General features: G+C 47.0%; 1 protein-coding gene across 1 annotated transcript in view; it reads left to right on the plus strand.

Annotated features, from left to right (window-relative positions):
- Positions 1–21,893, plus strand: part of LOC139232679 (E3 ubiquitin-protein ligase RNF167-like) — a 103,423-nt gene that overhangs the window by 62,340 nt on the left and 19,190 nt on the right. The window contains exon 10 of the mRNA XM_070863148.1: positions 17,562–17,642. Within this exon, the coding sequence (XP_070719249.1) occupies positions 17,562–17,642 (81 nt within the window). The remainder of the gene's footprint in view (positions 1–17,561; positions 17,643–21,893) is intronic.

Below are 21,893 nucleotides of genomic sequence, written 5' to 3' on the forward strand. Positions count from 1 at the left end.
CTTGGCCGGGGATAGGGTGCGGCGAGATCGGGGCGCCCCTTTGGCCGTGGATAGGGGCTGCGAGCATCGTATCCTACTCACAGCCCGCAGGACATGCTGGGAGGGCAGGAGCATGCGCGCAGACTTCACTGCGCATGCGCACAGGTGCCGGCACTGTTTCCAGCGCTGGCCTATTGCTCTGCCTCCCCACTTCAGAATGCGCGTCATGTCGGGAACTCTGAAGAGCTGCCAGGTTGGGGCCTCTTTTTTTTTTTTTTTACGTCGCCCTTTCTAGCGCGCAAAGTTGGCGCACTTAAGGTAAGCGCGCCGAAAAAAGGGGTTGGGCAAAATTGGGCCCAATGTCTGGACCTAGCGATTTGTCTGTCTTAAATCCCATAATTTTTTCCATTACCATTTTTTTTCTTGTATTAAATCTGTTAAGTCTCTCATTGATTTATTTTATGTTCCCTTGTACCACTGGTATTTCATCCCCTTCTTCCACTTTGAAAACAGTCTTTATTTAACAAGTCTGCCATTTCCTTATTATTCATTATAGGTATGTCTGTGCTTGTCTTTAATGGGCCCACATAGCCTTTTAACACTTTCCTTTAATATATTTATGATAACCTTTTTGTCATATTCCATTTTTGCACCTCTTTGCACCCGTTGATCTTTATAGCTCCGAGTGTGCTGGATTTCCAGCTTTCCTTGCATTTGTATATAAGCCTTTTCTTTTTAGTTTAATACACTCGGAATGGGGTAAAGGAACAAACAGGTTAACAAGGCCATAAAAGTGCAAACAAAGCATCTGTTCATTTCTAGAGGGATAGGACTGAAAAGCAGAAAAGTTATGTTAAATTTGTATCAAACCTTGGTTAGGCCACACTTTGAGTACTGTGCACAGTTCTGGTCCCCATGTTATAAAAAGGATAGTAGTATTAGGCAGTCCCTCATATCGAGGATGACCCACTTCCACACCAAAAAGGATGAGTTCACGGGTGTTTCAACGAGGGACCTGACATTCTAGTTCCCGAACTACATCCTGAAGGGTGGAAGATGCCTGTGGGTGGATTTTTTTAACGTGGGGTGGCCGTTGCACACCAGCCACCACACGGGCTTGACAGAGTGAGGTCTTGGTCCAGTGGCTAGGGTTAACCAAGACGACTGGAGACCTGCTCTGCTGCACGGACCTAGTGCGCACACGTGCTCCTACTATCCATAGATCGCTGCCCCCCCCCCCCAAACCTTCGCCTCTCCTGGGCCCCGATCTCACCACTCCGATCAAAAATGGAGCTGAGAGTGTGGGAAGGGATTCACAATCATCCAAACCTACTGACTCACCAGCGAGTTCATTCTGGGGAGAGGCCGTTCACCTGCTCGGAGTGTGGGAAGGGATTCACTCGGTCATCCGACCTGCGAAGGCACAAGCGAGTTCACAAGTGACTGCAGGGTTTGGATTCTGCTATTATTGATGCTGTTATTCACATCCTAGTGAATCGTGTTCATTCTGTTAGTTGCCGTTTGTTTCTGCTGATAATCCTTCAACCTGGCTGGAGTTTAATATTTTGATATTTCAAATAACCGTGTCGATATTTGATGTCTCAAGATAAGAGGAGACTAATTGATATAAAAAGGATATAGCGGTATTAGACAAGCTACGAAAAACATTCACAGGAATGATACCAGAACTCAAAGGATATACTTATCAGGAAAGATTGACCAGGCTTGGCTCTCTTTTTACTCCAGGCGAGAAGGCTGAGGGGTGACCTAAGAGGTTTTTAAGATAATGAAATTATTTGATAGGGTAGATGCAGAGAAGATGTTTCCACTTGTGGGGGAGACCAGAGCCGGGGGGGCCGGGCTATCACTGGGGAATTCAGGAGAAACTTCTTTACCCAGAGAGTGTGAGAATGTGGAACTTGCTACCACAGGGAGTGGTTGAGAAGACTAACGTAGATGTATTTAAAGGGAAGCTGAACAAGTACATGGGAGAAGGAATAGAAGTATATGTTGATGGTGTGGGATAAAGGTTGGATGAGAAAAGCCTCCTGAAACACAAACGGCGTCACAAACCAGTTGGGCCGAATGGCCTGTTTCTGTGCTGGACACGAGCTGTCTCTCAACCTCGCTTGTTGACCATAGTTGCTTAACGGGCATGTGAAGCTTCTACCTGTTGGGGGTATGTACTGTGAACACAACGTAAGAAATAGGAACAGAAGGCGGCCATTCGGCCCCTCGAGCCCGTGCCGGCTGTCTGCAAGAGCACTTCAGCCAGTCCTACTCCTCCGCCTTTTCCCCGTAGCCCTGTAAACTTTTTCCCTTCAGGTACTTATCCAAATCCCTTTTGAAAGCCACGGTCGAATCTGCCTCCACCATCCCCTCAGACAGTGCATTCCAGATCCTAACCACTCACCGCGTAAAAACGTTTGTCCTCATGTCGTCTTTGGTTCTTCCAATTGCTTTAAATGTGCATCCTCTGGTTCCCGACCCTTCTGCCAATGGGAACAGTTTCTCTCTTTTTTTTTTTCTGTCTAGGCCCCTCATGATTTTGAACACCTCGATCAAATCTCCTCTCAAGCTTCTCTACTCTAAGGAGAACAACCCATAGAAACATAAACAATCCTGACGGGATTGGACAGGTTAGATGCAGGAAGAATGTTCCCGATGTTGGGGAAGTCCAGAACCAGGGGTCACAGTCTAAGGATAAGGGGTAAGCCATTTAGGACCGAGATGAGGAGAAACTTCTTCCCTCAGAGAATTGTGGGCATGTGGAATTCTCTACCGCAGAGAGTTGTTGAGGCCAGTTTGTTAGATATATTCAAAAGGGAGTTCGATGTGGCCCTTACGGCTAAAGGGATCAGGGGGTATGGAGAGAAAGCAGGAATGGGGTAGTGAGGTTGCATGATCAACCATGATCATATTGGATGATGCAGATTCGAAGGGCTGAATGGCCTACTCCTGCACCTATTTTCTATGTTTCTATGTTTCTCCAGTTTATCCACGTAACTGAAGTCCCTCATCCCTGGAACCATTCTTGTAAATCCTTTCCGCACTCTCTCTGAGGCCTTTACATCCTTCCTAAAGTGCGCTGCCTAGAATTGGACACAATACTCCAGTTGAGCTCCAGTGTTTTGTAAAGGTTCATCATAACTTCCTTGCATTTGTACTCTGTGCCTCTATTTATGAAGCCCAGGATCCTGTAAGCTTTTTTAACCCCTTTCTCAATCTGGCCTTCCACCTACAACGATTTGCGCACATATACCCCCCAGGTCTCTCTGTTCATGCACCCCCTTTAGAATTGTACCCTTTAGTTTATGTTGCCTCTCCTCGTTCTTCTTACCAAAATGTATCACTTCACACTTTTCTGCGTTAAATTTCATCAGCCACGTGTCCGCTTATTCCACCGAACTGTCTATGTCCTCTTGAAGTCTATCACTGCTCACTCTACTTTGTGTCCTGTACACCCAAGTCCAAGTCATTAATATACATCAAGAAAAGCAGTGATCCTAGTACTGACCCCTGGGGTACACCACTGTATACCTTCCTTCAGTCTGAAAAAGAACCATTCACCACTACTGTTTCCTGTCACTGAGCCAATTTTGTATCCATGCTGCCCCTGTCCCTTTTATTCCATGGGCTTCAACTTTGCTGGCAAACCTATTACGTGGCATTTTATCATGTACACCACACTGCATTGCCCTCGTCAACCTTCTCTGTTACCTCATCAAAAAACTCAATCGTTAGCTAAACATGATTTGCCTTTAACAAATCTCTGCTGGCTTTCCTTAATTAATCCGGACTTGTCCAAATGATAATATTGTCCCACCACTGAGGTTAAATTGACTGGCTTGTAGTTGCTGGGTTTATCCTCACACCCTTGTTCAACATTGGCTACTCCACCCTAAATAAGTGGCTTAAGAATGTGGTGTGTGATACTTGAGTTGGGATTGCCTGGGGCAGTGTGTGGATGCACTAGTTGAATATCATACCCAATACTTCTCACTGTATGTCGGAGTACCCATAAACAGTTCTCGCCAGTTCACTCCAGGGATCAATTTATTTCTCATCCCTTGGAAGTTTGCACCTTGCCCTTTTCTGAATTTGTGCATTTGTGTACAGATCTCTCTTAACTGTCCCCACCCTGCCCATATGTCCTGCTGTTCTTTTTCGCACACTATTTGACTGGATTTTCCCCTCCCACACTCTTGTATATAAACGGGGTGGCTTGTCATTAGCCATCGTGGTGATAGGATTGAAATTGGATGCGTGAGGACATTAAGAACATAAGAAATAGGAGTAGGCCATAAGGACCCTCGAGCCTGCTCTGCCATTCAATAAGATCATGGCTGATCTGATCATGGACTCAGCTCCACTTCCCTGCCCGCTCCCCTTAACCCCTTATCGCTTAAGAAAAACTCTATTTCTGTCTTAAATTTATTCAGTGTCACAGCTCTCTGAGGCAGCGAATTCCACAGATTTACATCCCTCTGAAGAAATTTCTCCTCATCTCTCTTCTAAATGGTCGGCCCCTTATTCTAAGATCGTGCCCTCTAGTTCTAGTCTCCCCCACCAGTGGAAACATCCTCTCTGCATCCACCTTGTCAAGCCCCCTCATAATCTTATACGTCTCGATAAGATCACCCCATATTCTTCTGAATTCCAATGTGTAGAGGCCCAACCTCCTCAACCTTTCCTCATAAGTCAACCCCCTCATCCCTGGGATCAACCAAGTGAACTTTCTCTGAACTGCCTCCATAGCAAGAATATCCTTTCGTAAATATGCAAACCAAAACTGCACGCAGTATTCCAGATATGGCCTCACCAATACCCTGTACAGCTGTAACAAGATTTCCCTGCTTTTATACTCCATCCCCTTTGCAATAAAGGCCAATATTTTATTGGCCTTCCTGATCACTTGCCGTACCTGCATAGTATCCTTTTTGTGTTTCGTGCACAAGTACCCCCAGGACCCGCTGTACTGAGGAAGTGAGTGCCAAAGGTTGGTAAGCAACTGAGGAGAACGGGAACGGCGTTAGCATAGATTGGTGTTAGCAAAGCAACAACGTGGCCTTGCTATATGGTGTGGCACTTGTCCTGCTTATAACTACAGCAATCAAAATGTCTCTGTTGACTTTGGATACAGTGAGTTGTTTTGTTTGCTTTGTACTGAAAAACCGTTTGTCAAGGGTGGGGCAGGAGCTAAATGTAGATGGTCGAGCAGTCAGGGCCGCCCCTATTCCCAAATTGTCAGGCTAAGTTTCCAGTCTGGGATTGTGTGATCACTGTTGCATGTGTGTGGATTTCAGGCCAGGACGGATCCAGTATAAGAACATAAGAAATAGGAGCAGGAGTCGGCCATTCGGCCCCTCGAGCCTGCTCCACTATTTAATAAGATCATGGCTGACTCCGATAGTTCAAAAATCTGTATCTCCACCTTAAATATATTCAATGACCCAGCCTCCACAGTCCTCTGGGGTAGAGAATTCCATAGATTCACGAACCTCCCGAGAGGAAATTCCTCCATCTCCATTTTAAATTGGCGACCCCTTATTCTGAAATATGCTCCCTAGTTCTGGATTCCCCCACGAGGGGAAACACCCTCCCTGCATCTACCCAGTCCAGCCCCCTCAGAATCTTATGTTTCAATAAGATCACCTCTCATTCATCTAAACTCCAATGAGTACAGGCCCATCTTGCTCAACCTTTCCTCATAAGACAATGCCTTCATCCCAGGCATCAATCTAATGAACCTTCTTTGAACTGCCTCCAATGCAAGTGTATCCCTCCTTAAATGAGATCAAAACTGTACAGTTGTAGCAAGACTTCCCTACTTTTATACTCTCTCCCCCTTGCAATAAAGGCCAACATTCCATTTGCCTTCCTAATTACTTGCTGTACCTGCATGCTAACTTTTTGTTTCAATTACAAATACCCCCAGATCCTTCTATACCGCAGCATTTTGTAGTCTCTCCATTTAAATAATTTGATTTTTTATTCTTCCTACCAAAGTGGATAACCTCACATTTTCCCGCATTATACTCCATCTGCCAAATTGTTGTCCACTCACTTAGCCTTTATCCCTTTGCAGATTCTTTGTGTCCTCTTCACAACTTGCTTTCCCACCTATCTTTGTATCATCAGCAAATTTGGCTGCAAGTTTGCAGATGACACTAAGCTGGGTGGCAGTGTGAGCTGTGAGGAGGATGCTAAGAGGCTGCAGGGTGACTTGGACAGGTTAGGTGAGTGGGCAAATGTATAGCAGATGCAGTATAATGTGGATAAATGTGAGGTTATCCACTTTGATGGCAAAAACAGGAAGGCAGATTATTATCTGGTGACAGGTTAGTAAATGGGGAGGTGCAACGAGACCTGGGTGTCATGGTACATCAGTCATTGAAAGTAGGCATGCAGGTACAGCAGGCAGTTATGAAAGCAAATGGCATGTTGGCCTTCATAGTGAGAGGATTTGAGTATAGGAGCAGGGAAGTCTTGCTGCAGTTGTACAGGGCCTTGGTGAGACCACACCTTGAGTATTGTGTACAGTTTTGGTCTCCTAATCTGAGGAAGGACATTCTTGCTATTGAGGGAGTGCAGCGAAGGTTCACCAGATTGATTCCCGGGATGGCAGGACTGACACATGAAGAATGACTGGATCGACTAGGCTTATATGCACTGGAATTTAGAAGAATGAGGGGATCTCATAGAAGCATATAAAATACTGACGGGATTGGACAGGTTAGATGCAGGAAGAATGTTCCCGATGTTGGGGAAATCCAGAACCAGGGGTCACAGTCTAAGGATAAGGGGTAAGCCATTTAGGACTGAGATGAGGAGAAACCTCTTCACTCAGAGAATTGTGAACCTGTGGAATTCTCTACCACAGAAAGTTGTTGAGGCCAGTTCGTTAGATATATTCAAAAGGGAGTTAGATGTGGCCCTTACGGCTAAAGGGATCAAGGGGTATGGAGAGAAAGCAGGAGTGGGATACTGAAGTTGCATGATCAGGCATGATCATATTGAATGGTGGTTCAGGCTCGAATGGCCTATTCCTGCACCTATTTTCTATGTTTCTATTACACTCTGTCCCTTCATCCAAGTCATTAATACAGATTGTAAATAGTTGAGGCCTTAGCACCGATCTCTTGGTTTGCCAACCGGAAAATGACCCATTTATCCCGACTCTCTGTTTTGTGTTAGTTAGCCAATCCTCTATCCATGCTAATATATTGCCCCCAACAGGAAAGGAGGAAACATTTGACACTCCTCACACACACCTGGGGTGGGGGATGACAGACTATTTGTGAGCCGGGATGTGTTGAGAGCTGTCTTTTTGTTGTTTTCACATTTTTTGGCATGTTTTAAGATTTTTGTCACTGCCCAACCCCTGGAAGGTATGAATAGTTTCAGCAAGCTTCACAGGATATGACACGTTGAGTTTGCACTGTCTCTGTGAATTCTTGGTTCTTGTTCCATTTCCTATGTGGCTCCGAGAAGCTGGGTTTTTTTTAAACAAAAAAAACTCCTTTTTAGGTCAACAGAGAGCAGTTGTAGAGATCAGATCTACAGAATATATTTCTCCAATTAACATACTGGTTTTAAACACGATCTAATACACTGCTGGTTGCCTCGCACGTTGTCTGTATAAATAGCTGGGTCATTCAATACATTTAAAGTGGAGATTGACTAAAAAGGGAGTTAGATGAGGCCCTTACGGCTAAAGGAATCAAGGGGTATGGAGAGAAGACAGGAATGGAGTACTGAAGTTGCATGATCAGTCATGATATTGAATGGTAGCGCAGGCTCGAAGGGCCGAATGGCCTACTCTTGCACCTACTTTCTATGTTTCTAAGTCAGATTTTTGAATGATAAGGGAGTCCAGGGTTATGGGGAGCGGGCAGGGAAGTGGAGTTGAGGCCAAGACCAGTTCGGCCATGATCTTATTGAATGGCGGAGCAGGCTCGAGGGGGAAATTGCCTACTCCTGCTCCTAATTCTTATGTTCTTGTGGTCAGTACTGTCTGAAGGTAGGGCCTACGTACTAAAATAAGCAACCTTTCTCTCTTTCACTGCTCCGCACGGGCTCACAGTCCTCCCGATTATTCCAGTACCCTTGTACTGGAATTACTGATACACACTACTTCGCCTCTCTCGCAAGCATGCTATGAAACATGAAAAGCAGTTGTGTTTTTGGGTCTCCCCTCCGCTCCTGAAGGGCAATGGCTGTTGGGGATCCCTTGGTCATCAGCCGCCCTCCAGTACCTCGTCTCAGTGACCGCTTTCCATGTGAGCTTGGATAGTGAGTGTCGGAAGTTCCACAGTCTCTTCAGCAGGAGTCACTGGATTGCAATCAATTCTTCCTCTTTCCTAGCCCGGGAATATTAAGCCCCTGTAGCATCTCGAGTGGTGCCCAGGCTGTGACTGGTTAACTCTGATAAACATGAGGCCTTTGTGGGTCTTTTAGCTCCATATCGCACTAGGCAGTGGCTGCTAACTCCGCGACCTGGACAACCTATATTCTGTTACCGTTTTTTTAATCGCTGGCAAGGCCGGCATTTATTGCCCATCCCTAATCGCCCCTTGAGAAGGTGGTGGTGAGCCGCCTTTTTGAACCGCTGCAGTCCGTGTGGTGAAGGTGCTCCCACAGTGCTGTTCAGGAGGGAGTTCCAGGATTTTGACCCAGCGACGATGAAGGAACAGCCGATATATTTCCAAGTCAGGATGGTGTGTGACTCGGAGGGGAATGTGGAGGTAGTGGCGTTCCCATGCGCCCGCTGCCCTTGCCCTCCTAGGGGGTAGAGCTTGCGGGTTTGGGAGGTTGCTGCAGTGCTTCTTGTCGACGGTACACACTGCAGCCACGGTGGTGGAGGGAGTGAATGTTGAAGGTGGTGGGTAGCGTGCTGCTTTGTCCTGGATGGTGTCAAGCTTCTCGAGTGTTGTTGGAGCTGCACTCATCCAGGCAAGTGGAGAGTATTCCATCACACTCCTGACTTGTGCCTTGTAGATGATGGAAAGGCTTTGGGGAGTCAGGAGGTGAGACACTTGCTGCAGAATACCCAGCCTCTGACCCACTCTTGTAGCCACAGTATTTATGTGGCTGGTCCAGTGAAGTTTCTGGTCAATGGTGACCCCCTGGGTGTTGATGGTGGGGGATTTGGCGATGGTAATACCCAACTCAGCTTGTGACCTCATACATGGAGCATAACCTCCGAGGCAGTGGAAATTCTGTTTAAGCAACTTAACTGCACGCAGTATATCCTTGGTTGTGAGTGTCATTAGGAACTGATTCATTACACGTACACTACCGAGATTACACTTTTAGCAACATTCAATGAAGCTGCAATCAGGCTGAGTTTGCAATGTCCTTGTTGCGAGTGTGGCTAATAACGGGCGTCCTGGCTGGAACTTTAGACTTGGAGCATGATGTGCAAGAGTGGGTATCTGCCAAAGGGCAGAATTGGGCAGAGCTGTGATACCCACCACATTCAGATAGCTTGCTGATGGGATAACCTCGGGGGGCAATCCCTTGGTGTTTGCTGCACTTCATTCATGTCACAGAACCGTTCTTCGTCACTGCCAACTGACTGACTGCCGGTGCATGCAACCATTATCTGGTTTCATACAGCTCGTAACCGCTCCCTGTGCAGTTAATTTTAATGCTGTGTACAGGAAGCTGAGCTGAGCTGCTTTTTGTTACGAGATTGTGGGATCGGAGTAGATTCCTGTTTGCAATCTAGATTAAAAGGGCCTTTGAAATAACCCAGTTGAAACTTAACTGGTATATTTCATGATGTAAATGTGCAATAACTTGTGAAAATCTAGTTTAATAGGTTTGTGTGAGTACAATCACAGTCAGCATCAAAACCAAACTAGTTGCTTATCTAGCATTTGAAGGGGAAGTGCTGGCAGCTTTTGCTCAGCAGTGGATGAAATCCTGCACAGCCTGGTGTAGCACAGAGATCTGTGCAGAGCCCTGAAGATCTCTGGCGCAATCCCCTAACTGCCGAGGTAGCCCGTACCCCTTTACCCTCTGTGCACTTGAATTACAGCACTACGGTCTGCACTGTTGACCAATGTCCAGTGTCCTGAGCTGGAAAGTGCACACGTGAGTGTGTCGGGCAAGGGCCGGATTGGGAAAGCTGTGATAGACACCCACCACCGCATTCACTGTCCTGGATCGCACAACCAGGAAAGGCACTTGGGTGAGGGCCAGAGGGTGCCTGATGCCCAGTGATCTGTGCCGGTAAAGGTAAACGGCTTCAGACTGCTGGGCTAGGTTGCCACACTGCTCCTTCCGCTCCCTGGCCTGCTCCGATGGTGCTCGCAGGCCGGGGGGGGGGGGGGGCCGCTCACACTGCTGGGCTAGGTTGCCACGCTGCTCTTTCCAGTCTGAGTGGCCCCGGGCCTGCGAGCACCATCGGAGCAGGCCGGGGAGCGGAAGGAGCAGCGTGGCGCTGTACCGCTCCAGGAAGCAGCATGTGCTGGAGCAGGAGAGCAATGGCAGTGAAGAGTGACCAAGAGTCACCACGATCCAGGTCGGTGATTGGAGCGTGGGCAGGTACAGCAGGAGCGGCGAGGTCGGGGCGAAGGAGCGGCGAGACACTTTAGAGGGAAGTGATCGGGGCCCAGGAGAGGCGCGTGTTCAGGGTCCAGAAGAGGCGAGGGCAGCACGGGCCCAGCCCACACTGCGATATGTGCGCGCACTAGGCCCGTGCAGCAGAGCTGGTCTCCAGTCGTCCTGGTTAACCCTTGCCACTGGACCAAGACCTTGCTCTGTCAAACCCGTGTGGTGGCTGGTGTGCAACGGCCACCCCACGTTTTTTTTTTTAAAATACACACAAAGGCATTTTCCACCCTTCAGGATGTAGTTCAGGACCTGGAATATTAGGTCCTTCATTGAAACACCTGTGAACTCATCTCATTTTGGCATGGAAGCAAGTAATCCTCGCTTTGAGGGACCGCCTATGATGATGAATGATCTCTGCCGCGATCATTTCTAATGTTGTCAGGTTTCAATTGCAATGCACAGCAATCACTCCCTCAAGACAGGAATGATTAAAACTGGCAAATTAAAGCTTCCGTCAAGGAACCATAGAGGAACTCATCATAGGCAGTCCCTTGAAATCGAGGAAGAATTGCTTCCACTCTAAAAGTGAGTTCTCAGGTGACTGAACAGTCCAATACAGGAATTACAGTCTGTCACAGGTGGGACAGACAGTGGTTGAAGGAAAAGGTGGGTGGGGAGTCTGGTTTGCCGCACACTCCTTCCGCTGCCTGCGCTTGATTTCTGCACGCTCTCGGCGACAAGACTCGAGGTGCTCAGCGCCCTCCCAGGATGCACTTCCTCCACTTTTGGGCGGACTGGTCTTAGGCCAGGGATTCCCTGCCACCGCCACACAGCATTGCCCCCCCCCCCGTCATCAAAATCCACGGCATGGCCTTAGAAACATAGAAAATAGGTGCAGGAGTAGGCCATTCGGCCCTTCTAGCCTGCATCGCCATTCAATGAGTTCATGGCTGAACATGCAACTTCAGTACCCTATTCTTGCTTTCTCGCCATACCCCTTGATCCCCCTAGTAGTAAGGACGACATCTAACTCTTTTTTGAATATATTTAGTGAATTGGCCTCAACAACTTTCTGTGGTAGAGAATTCCACAGGTTCACCACTCTCTGGGTGAAGAAGTTTCTCCTCATCTCGGTCCTAAATGGCTTACCCCTTATCCTTAGACTGTGACCCCTGGTTCTGGACTTCCCCAACATTGGGAACATTCTTCCTGCATCTAACCTGTCTAAACCCATCAGAATTTTAAACGTTTCTATGAGGTCCCCTCTCATTCTTCTGAACTCCAGTGAATACAAGCCCAGTTGATCCAGTCTTTCTTGATGGGTCAGTCCCGCCATCCCGGGAATCAGTCTGGTGAACCTTCGCTGCACTCCCTCAATAGTAAGAATGTCCTTCCTCAGGTTAGGAGACCAAAACTGTACACAATACTCCAGGTGTGGCCTCACCAATGCCCTGTACAACTGTAGCAACAACTCCCTGCCCCTGTACTCAAATCCCCTTGCTATGAAGGCCAACATGCCATTTGCTTTCTTAACCGCCTGCTGTACCTGCATGCCAACCTTCAATGACTGATGTACCATGACACCCAGGTCTCGTTGCACCTCCCCTTTTCCTAATCTGTCACCCTTCAGATAATAGTCTGTCTCTCTGTTTTTACCACCAAAGTGGATAACCTCACATTTATCCACATTATACTTCATCTGCCATGCATTTGCCCACTCACCTAACCTATCCAAGTCACTCTGCAGCCTCATAGCATCCTCCTCGCAGCTCACACTACCACCTAACTTAGTGTCATCTGCAAATTTGGAGATACTACATTTAATCCCCTCGTGTAAATCATTAATGTACAGTGTAAACAGCTGGGGCCCCAGCACAGAACCTTGCGGTACCCCACTAGTCACCGCCTGCCATTCTGAAAAGTACCCATTTACTCCTACTCTTTGCTTCCTGTCTGACATCCAGTTCTCAATCCACGTCAGCACACTACCCCCAATCCCATGTGCTTTAACTTTGCACATTAATCTCTTGTGTGGGACCTTGTCGAAAGCCTTCTGAAAGTCCAAATATACCACATCAACTGGTTCTCCCTTGTCCACTCTACTGGAAACATCCTCAAAAAATTCTAGAAGATTTGTCAAGCATGATTTCCCTTTCACAAATCCATGTTGACTTGGACCTATCATGTCACCTCTTTCTAAATGTGCTGCTATGACATCCTTAATAATTGATTCCATCATCTTACCCACTACTGATGTCAGGCTTACCGGTCTATAATTCCCTGTTTTCTCTCTCCCTCCTTTTTTAAAAAGTGGGGTTACATTGGCTACCCTCCACTCGATAGGAACTGATCCAGAGTCAATGGAATGTTGGAAAATGACTGTCAATGCATCCGCTATTTCCAAGGCCACCTCCTTAAGTACTCTGGGATGCAGTCCATCAGGCCCTGGGGATTTATCGGCCTTCAATCCCATTAATTTCCCCAACACAATTTCCCGATTAATGAGGATTTCCCTCAGTTCCTCCTCCTTACTAGACCCTCTGACCCCTCATATCCGGAAGGTTGTTAGTGTCCTCCTTAGTGAATACCGAACCAAAGTACTTGTTCAATTGGTACGCCATTTCTTTGTTCCCCGTTATGACTTCCCCTGATTCTGACTGCAGGGGACCTACGTTTGTCTTTACTAACCTTTTTCTCTTTACATATCTATAGAAACTTTTGCAATCCGTTCCTGCAAGCTTCTTCTCGTACTCCATTTTCTCTGCCCTAATCAAACCCTTTGTCCTCCTCTGCTGAATTCTAAATTTCTCCCAGTCTCCAGGTTCACTGCTATTTCTGGCCAATTTGTATGCCACTTCCTTGGCTTTAATACTATCCCTGATTTCCCTTGATAGCCACGGTTGATCCACCTTCCCTTTTTTATTTTTACGACAGACAGGAATGTACAATTGTTGTAATTCATCCATGCGGTCTCTAAATGTCTGCCATTGCCCATCCACAGTCAACCCCTTAAGTATCATTCGCCAATCAATCCTAGCTAATTCACGCCTCATACCTTCAAAGTTAGCCTTCTTTAAGTTCTGGACCATGGTCTCTGAATTAACTTTTTCATTCTCCATCCTAATGCAGAATTCCACCATATTATGGTCACTCTTCCCCAAGGGGCCTCGCACAACGGTATTGCTAATTAATCCCCTCTCATTACACAACACCCAGTCTAAGATGGCCTCCCCCCTAGTTGGTTCCTCAACATATTGGTCTAGAAAACCATCCCTTATGCACTCCAGGAAATCCTCCTCCACTGTATTGCTTCCAGTTTGGTTAGCCCAATCTATGTGCATATTAAAGTCACCCATTATAACTGCTGCACCCTTATTGCATGCACCCCTAATTTCCTGTTTAATGCCCTCCCCAACATTACTACTACTGTTTGGAGGTCTGTACACAACTCCCACTAATGTTTTTTGCCCTTTGGTGTTCTGTAGTTCTGCTCATATAGATTCCACATCATCCAAGCTAATGTCCATTCTAACTATTGCATTAATCTCTTCTTTAACCAGCAATGCTACCCCACCTCCTTTTCCTTTTATTCTATCCTTCCTGAATGTTGAATACCACTGGATGTTGAGTTCCCAGCCCTGATCATCCTGGAGCCACGTCTCCGTAATCCCAATCACATTATATTTGTTAACATCTATTTGCACAGTTAATTCATCCACCTTATTACGGATATTCCTTGCATTAAGACACAAAGCCTTCAGGCTTGTTTTTTTAACACCCTTTTTCCTTTTAGAATTTTGCTGTACAGTGGTCCTTTTTGTTCTTTGCCTTGGGTTTCTCTGCACTCCACTTTTCCTCATCTCCTTTCTGTCTTTTGCTTTTGTCTCCTTTTTGTTTCCCTCTGTCTCCCTGCATTGATTCCCATTCCCCTGCCATATTAGTTTAACTCCTCCCCAACAGCACTAGCAAACACTCCCCCTAGGACATTGGTTCTGGTCCTGCCCAGGTGCAGACTGTCCGGTTTGTACCGGTTCCAATGTCCCAGGAATTTGAATCCCTCCCTGCTGCACCACTGCTCAAGCCATGTATTCATCTGCGCTATCCTGCGATTCCTACTCTGACTAGCACGTGGCACTGGTAGCAATCCCGAGATTACTACTTTTGAGGTCCTACTTTTTAATTTAGCTGCTAGCTCCTTAAATTCGTTTCGTAGGACCTCATCCCTTTTTTTACTTATGTCGTTGGTACCAATGTGCACCACGACAACTGGCTGTTCTCGCTCCTTTTTTAGAATGCCCTGCACCCGCTCAGAGACATCCTTGGATAATGTGGGCCATTTTCCATACCTCGGGAGCCTACTATCAGCGAGGGCAGACATTGACGAGGTCCAACACCGCCAGGAGAGGAGCTGTTGCACTGCTGGGTGTATTCTATTGACCACCAAATGGTGGGAAAGAGGTAGAGGAGCAAATCTGCAGAAAATTAGGAAGGATGTCACGGCCCCGGAGAGGGTGCAGAGGAGATTTGCTAGAATGGGGCCAGGGATGCGGGACTTCAGTGATGTGGAGAAGCTGGGGTGGTTCTCCTTGGAGCAGAGAAGGTTAAGGGGAGATTTAATAGAGGTGTTTCAAATCATGAACGACTTTGATAGAGTAAATAAGGAGAGATTGCTCCCATTACAGGAGGGTCGGTGACTAGAGTTCACAGATTTAAGGTGATAGGTAAAAGAACCAAAGACGAAATGAGGAAACGTTTTTTTATGCAGGGCGTTGTGATAAGAAACGCGCTGCCTGAAAGGGCGGTGGAAGCAGATTCAGTAGTAACTTTCAAACCGGGAATTGGATAAATACTTGGAGAAAAATTTACAGGGCTGTGGGGAAAGAGCAGGGGGAGTGGGACTGATTGGATCCCTTGGCTGAAGAGCTGTGTGACGGCCCGAATGGCCTCCTGTGCCCTTTGAATTGATGATTCTCGTACATGGACCTGCAGTTTCACTCTGACCCGCCCTCCAAGGCCCAGATCAATTATTTCCACCCTGTGCTGCTTTCCGTTTTGAACGTGTATTTAAACAGTGAGTGCTTTGAATCTCGGCCAGAGAATCGGCTAGCAGGAGTTGCTCAGCCTGGGTATGTGAGGGAGAGTTGAATTAACATTTTTTTAAATTAAAAAGTGGCTCAATCACCTGTGGGTTGCTAACCAGCTCTGCTGAAATTAAATCCACTTCCTGTCAGTGTGAGGAAACTCTGAAACCACTTCCTCTAATGAGCCGCTCGCTGCTCATACAACAAAAAGACACAGAAAAAAATCGACGCATTTTTGAAATGGCTTTAAGTAGTCTTCTCCCACCCACAAAGGTTAATCGAGCTGCTCCCCGATTTCTAGCACCATGCAAGGCACCAGGAGAACATGAAAGGCCAGTCATAAGCTAACTCACCGTCTGAATAGTCCCTGCCAAAGGTTCCCACAAACCATTTGGTCCCCTTTCTGACGGCTTTTACTGAGAACAGGATGTCGAGGATGTAGGCTGCCTTACCCACCTTGCAGGTTTAGTACAGCAAGCTTCTGGAACCCTTAACCCAGTACAAGCCTTTATTAAGGAAAGGTGTGAAAAAGGGGACATGTTACAATGAGCACAATCCCAGCAGTGGGAAGCGCCCAGTGCGAAGGTGCCCTGGGAGGGCAAGTATCTCTGAGCAGGCTTGCTCCCAAGACAAGGGAACAAAGATGGAGTATCCATTATCGAGGCTAGGTTAAAGTTGGACTTATTTTGTTTGAGAAAAAAAATGACTTTGAGGTGCCCACATTCACGTTTTCAATGTTGTGACTGGAATTTACAACATTAATAAAGAATAAATCCACTGTAGCAAAGAGCTGAAATATCGCAGAAGACAAGTTTAAGAATTAGAAATTTAAGACGAAGGGAAGTCGAGTAGAAAACTCTCCCTACATTACAACAGTAACTACACTTTAGAAGTACTTTAATGGCTGAAAAGCACTTTGAAACATCCTGAGGCTGTGAAAGGCGGTATCGAAATGCAAATCTTTATTGTTCAAAAAGGGAATAGAGTTGTGGAATAAGTTACCAGTTTAAAAAAAGCACTATCTTTAGAAAGAAAGGATTGAGAGATACGGGGAGATGGGCAGGAGGTATGTTGAGCCCAGTGATTCCTTTCTGTTTCTATAATTGCATTACCACCAGCGAATCCACACTGGGAGAGGCCGTTCACCTGCTCTGAGTGTGGGAAGGGATTTACTCACTCTTCCAACCTGCTGAGACACCAGCCAGTTCACAAGTGACTGCAGGGTTTGGACGCTGCTGTTATTCACATCCTACTGAATCCTGTTCATTCTGTTAGTTGGTGTTTGTTTCTGCTGATCAACTCCAGCCTGGTGGAAGGGTTAATATTTTGACATTTCAAGTAACAGTATGTTGATATGTGATGTCTCCAAGATAAGAGGAGACTTAATTGATGTCCTGTTTCTGACTGCTCCATTTTTGATCGGGGCGGAGGAGTGGTGAGAGATCGGGGCCCAGGAGAGGGGAGAGGGGAGAGGGGAGAGGGGAGAGGGGAGAGGGGAGAGGGGAGAGGGGAGAGGGGAGAGGGGAGAGGGGAGAGGGGAGAGGGGAGAGGGGAGAGGGGAGGGCCCAGTGGCAGCACGTGCCAGCCCACATTGCGCTCTATGGATAGTAGGAGCATGCGTGCGCACTAGGTCCGTGCAGCAGAGTTTGGTCTCCAGTCATCTTGGTTAACCCTTGCCACTGGATCAAGACCTAGCTCTGTCAAGTCTGTATGGTGGCTGGTGTTCAACGGTCACCCCACGTTAAAAGAATGCATGCACAGACATCTTCCACCCTTCAATATGTAGTTCGGGACCTAAATTGTCAGGTCCTTCATTGAAACACCTGTGAACTCATCTCTTTTTGGTGTGGAAGCAAGCCTTGATACGGGGGACTGCCAAATACTATACTATTACTCATTGTCCAGTTACTTATGTAATCGTCTTTTGTCTAAATGCAGGGGATGGATATGATGTCTGTGCGATTTGCCTGGATGAGTACGAGGAGGGTGACAAGCTTCGAGTATTGCCCTGCTCGCATGGTAAGCCAGTTCAGTTATTTATGTAAGTTTTTGCACGGCAGGTGCCAGAAGATGTCTAGTTACTGGGGAACGGCCAGTATGGAGCTGCACACGGGATCATTTGCAAGGCATGAAACCATGTCGTGGGGGTGGATAAACTGACACTGTGGATTGGCTGCCCATTATCAGAACAGTCCGGCGTGCAATCCGATTCCAACCGGAGATGGAAATGGTGCAGTTTGTCTGATGGGCATCCGGCCCACAACACCAATCGTTCAAAAATCTACCACCAACGTGAAGAATTCCTTGCAACGTGGTTATTTTCCGACTCTGACTATTGCGAGTACAACAGTCATGTCGTCTTCTGCCCCCTCTGTCCAAATGTGACTGGCTCCTACCTGGAAAATTGCCCCCATCCCCCGTGTCCCCTCCCCCAATGGGGAGCAGGAATGCAGGGAGGCTTTGTGAGCATGTGCACTGTTTAATGTAGTTACTGAGCTGGGGAACAGAAACGTTCCGGTCAGCCAATCCAAACTGGGGTAACTGTTCAAGTTGGCCTCGGCACCTCTGGATAGTGTAGCAAAAAAAATGTGCTGGGGTTCCTGCTCCTGATCACTACCCAGTAACTCGAGCAGGAAAGTGAATGGGTGGACAGGCGAGCTGAAGAGAGGATTGGGTTCAGCTTTGGTTTTTAAAAAAAAAAGTCAACTAGTGCTTATTGGCTAGGTTCACAGAGACTGGCCACTTTGCAAGGTGCCAGATTTCAAACCGCATCGCACCAGAGTTCTGCCTCTTTGGGGCGGGGATGCTTTGTGTGGGGAGCTGGGAGTCAGAGTGCAGGAGGTTTATGGCATTATTGGCAAGGAAGCTATACTAATGTTATCGCACCTTCGTATACGTTGTGTTACATGAGCGCCAGTTGTCTGAGCAGCAGTATCTCTCATCAGATGCTCCTCTTCTAAACCAGCTCCGGCTATTTCCATTTTTCTCTCGCTTTATGTCCTAAGCTACATCCGAGAACCTGACTGACTGAGAGCACCTAAGCATACATTGTACACATCACCTCAGTCTGAACCTGAGCCATGCAGAGAGAGAAGGACCTCTTATTTCTACAGTGGCATTTGCCTCGGGACATTCTGAAGAGCTTTGCAGCTAGTGGAATACTTTTTGAAGTGCAGTCACTATTTGTAATGTAGGAAATGGCAATGAGATAAATGGCCAAATAATCTGTTTTAGCGATTTGAGGGTGAAATGCTGGCCCAGGACACAAGGGGAACTCCCCTGCTCTTTGAATGGTGCCCTGGGACCTTTTACATCCACCCGAGATGGCAGGCTGGGCCTCGGTTTAACGTCTCCTCCAAAAGACAGCAACTCGACAGTGCAGCATTCAGTCAGTGCTACACTGAGGCGTTTGCTTAGATTTTGTGCTCGAGTCTAGAGTAGGGCTTGAACGCACAACCTTCTGACTCGGGTGAGAGTGTTGCCCACTGAGCCACAGTGGATTCATGCAGACCGGCAAAGTTCACTCCATGATCTCAGACTTAGAGTTGGCAAGAGCACTACATTTTACATCAGTGCTCCGGGGGGGGGTGAATTCAGCCAGGGTGCCTGCTTCTGACCCGTGACCTCTTCTGGAAAGGCTTCTGACCCTTGACCTCTTCTGGAAAGGCTTCTGACCCATGACCTCTTGTGGACATTGGATGAGGATGGTGTTGAGCTTGGCTGGATACGCTCCATGGTTGAATTATGCTGCCAACACCCGTATCTAGGCTCACCCATTGTGCGAGGTACCAGGGCTAACCATGCCTTTGGAACTCGTAGGCTAGCAAAAGTCAGCATCTTCAGGAGAGGAAAACAGTGAAGAAAGGTTAGTGGATTGTTCTTGAGGTTAGTAACTGTATCCATGAATACTAAACTCCCTGAAGATGTTTACCCCAGTAATTCCTCCAACCCGTTTTATTTTATCCTGTTAATATAATGAACAAATATTTAAACATCAACCGATGATAAAGGCTCCATCAATGTAATACCTTTAATCCAATCTTTAATGTTTCTTTTCGGTGGATGGCAGAAGACCCATTTTTCCCTGTGCCTTTTGTATCCATGTATCATCTTTGGGAGGATCAGCGTGAGGCCCTTGAAACATAGAAAATAGGTGCAGGAGTAGGCCATTCGGCCCTTTGATCCTGCACCACCGTTCATTATGATCATGGCTGATCATGCAACTTCACTACCCCATTCCTGCTTTCTCTACATACCCCTTGACCCCTTTAGCCATAAGGGCCACATCTAACTCCCTTTTGAATATATCTAACGAGCTGGCCTCAACAACTTTCTGTGGTAGAGAATTCCACAGATTCACAATTCTCTGAGTGAAGAAGTTTCTCCTCATCTCGGTCCTAAATGACTTACCCCTTATCCTTAAACTGTGACCCCTGGTTCTGGACTTCCCCAACATCGGGAACATTCTTCCTGCATCTAACCAGTCCAATCCCGTCAGAATTTTATGTTTCTATGAGATCCCCCCTCATTCATCTAAATTCCAGTGAATATAAGCCCAGTCGATCCAATCTTTCCTCATATGTCAGTCCTGCCATCCCGGGAATCAGTCTGGTGAACCTTCGCTGCACTCCCTCAATAGCAAGAATGTCCTTCCTCAGCACAGCACCTGGTGTGCAGATTCCTGTGTTACATTGCTCTAGATTGGCAGTGTTTCTCGCTGCTACCACCACCACTACCCCCATTTACACATGCAACATTAAAGACACTTGCAGTACTCTAACTTCACCCTGGATGAGGTCCTTTGGTTGCTGACGTGGCTCCACTCTGGGCAGTGCATTTCCAAGTTGAAGCAACATGACACAAGAAGCTGATGCTGCCATTTATAATGTATGCAGACTGCCCTAATAAATCCATTAATGGGCCAAGTGTAGAATTCCATTAGTCTGGGCTTCAGTCATAGCCCACCTGAGTGCCTTCTAAATCTCTTGCCTGCTCCACTTAATCTATTTTCTATTTTAAAAAAAAAAAAAGTAATGCTATTGTCAAATGATTTGAACTGTGCTTGTGGACTGGAGCAGAAACAAATTTGTTGTTGGCTGAAACATGGTTTATTGACATGGGAGTGATGTGATACGGAAAGTAATCTAAAGCATAGGAGGTGGGGGGGGAGGACTTTAGATTCCTGAGGCATTGGGACTGGTTCTGGGGGAGGTGGGACCTCAAAAGGGCTGGGACCAATATCCTTGCAAGGAGATTTGCTAGTGCTGTTGCGGAGGGTTTAAACCTAGCTTGGCAGGGGGATGAGAATCTGAACATGGATTCAGAAAGGAGAGAAGCAAAGCGGGAAATAGAAGGCAGAAAATTAGCAAGTGAGCTTGGAGGGCAGAGGAAACAAAGGCTAGAAAATAGACAGCAAAGGGCATTGTGTATCCTTCAATACAAGGAGTCTAGTGAATAAGGTAGACAAGCTGAGGGCACAGATAGATGTGGAAGTATGACATCATAACTATTACTGAAACATGGCTGACAGAAGGTCAGGAATGGCAGCTCAACATTCCTGTTACAGGATTTTCAGACGAGATAGAGAAGAACAAAAAAGGAGCAATCACACTGCTGGGAACATGCTATAGATCCCCAAACAGTGAGAGGGAGATAGTAGAGCAAATATAGAAACGTAGACATTTACAGCGCAGAAGGAGGCCATTTCGGCCCATCGTGTCCGCACCGGCCGACAAAGAGCACGGCCCTTGGTTGGTCAGCCCTAAACCTATGAACAATGACAGAAAGGCAAAGAGCACCCAGCCCGACTCTCACAACTGCAACATTCTACACTCCACCCCAACCGGAGCCATGTGATCTCCTGGGAGAGGCAAAAACCAGATTTAAAAACCCAGGCCAATTTAGGGAGAGAAAATCTGGGAAAATTCCTCTCCGACCCATTCAGGCGATCGAAACTAGTCCAGGAGATCACCCTGGCCGTATTCTATTTCCTGCAGTACACTTACCATTATATCTGCTCTGTCCAACAAAAGGTCATCCAGTCTAATCCCAATTACCAGCTCTCGGTCCGTAACCCTGCAGGTTACTGCACTTTAAGTGCCCATCCAACCATCTCTTAAAAGTGGTGAGGGTTTCTGCATCCACCATTCTTCCAGGCAGCGAGTTCCAGATCCCCACAACCCTCTGCGTAAAGAAGCCCCTCTCAAATCCCCTCTAAACCTTCCACCAACCACCTTAAAACTATGCCCCCTCGTAATAGACCCCTCCACC

Source organism: Pristiophorus japonicus, chromosome 20, assembly GCF_044704955.1.
Source record: "Pristiophorus japonicus isolate sPriJap1 chromosome 20, sPriJap1.hap1, whole genome shotgun sequence".
In the NCBI taxonomy this organism is placed as follows: Eukaryota; Metazoa; Chordata; class Chondrichthyes; family Pristiophoridae; genus Pristiophorus; species Pristiophorus japonicus.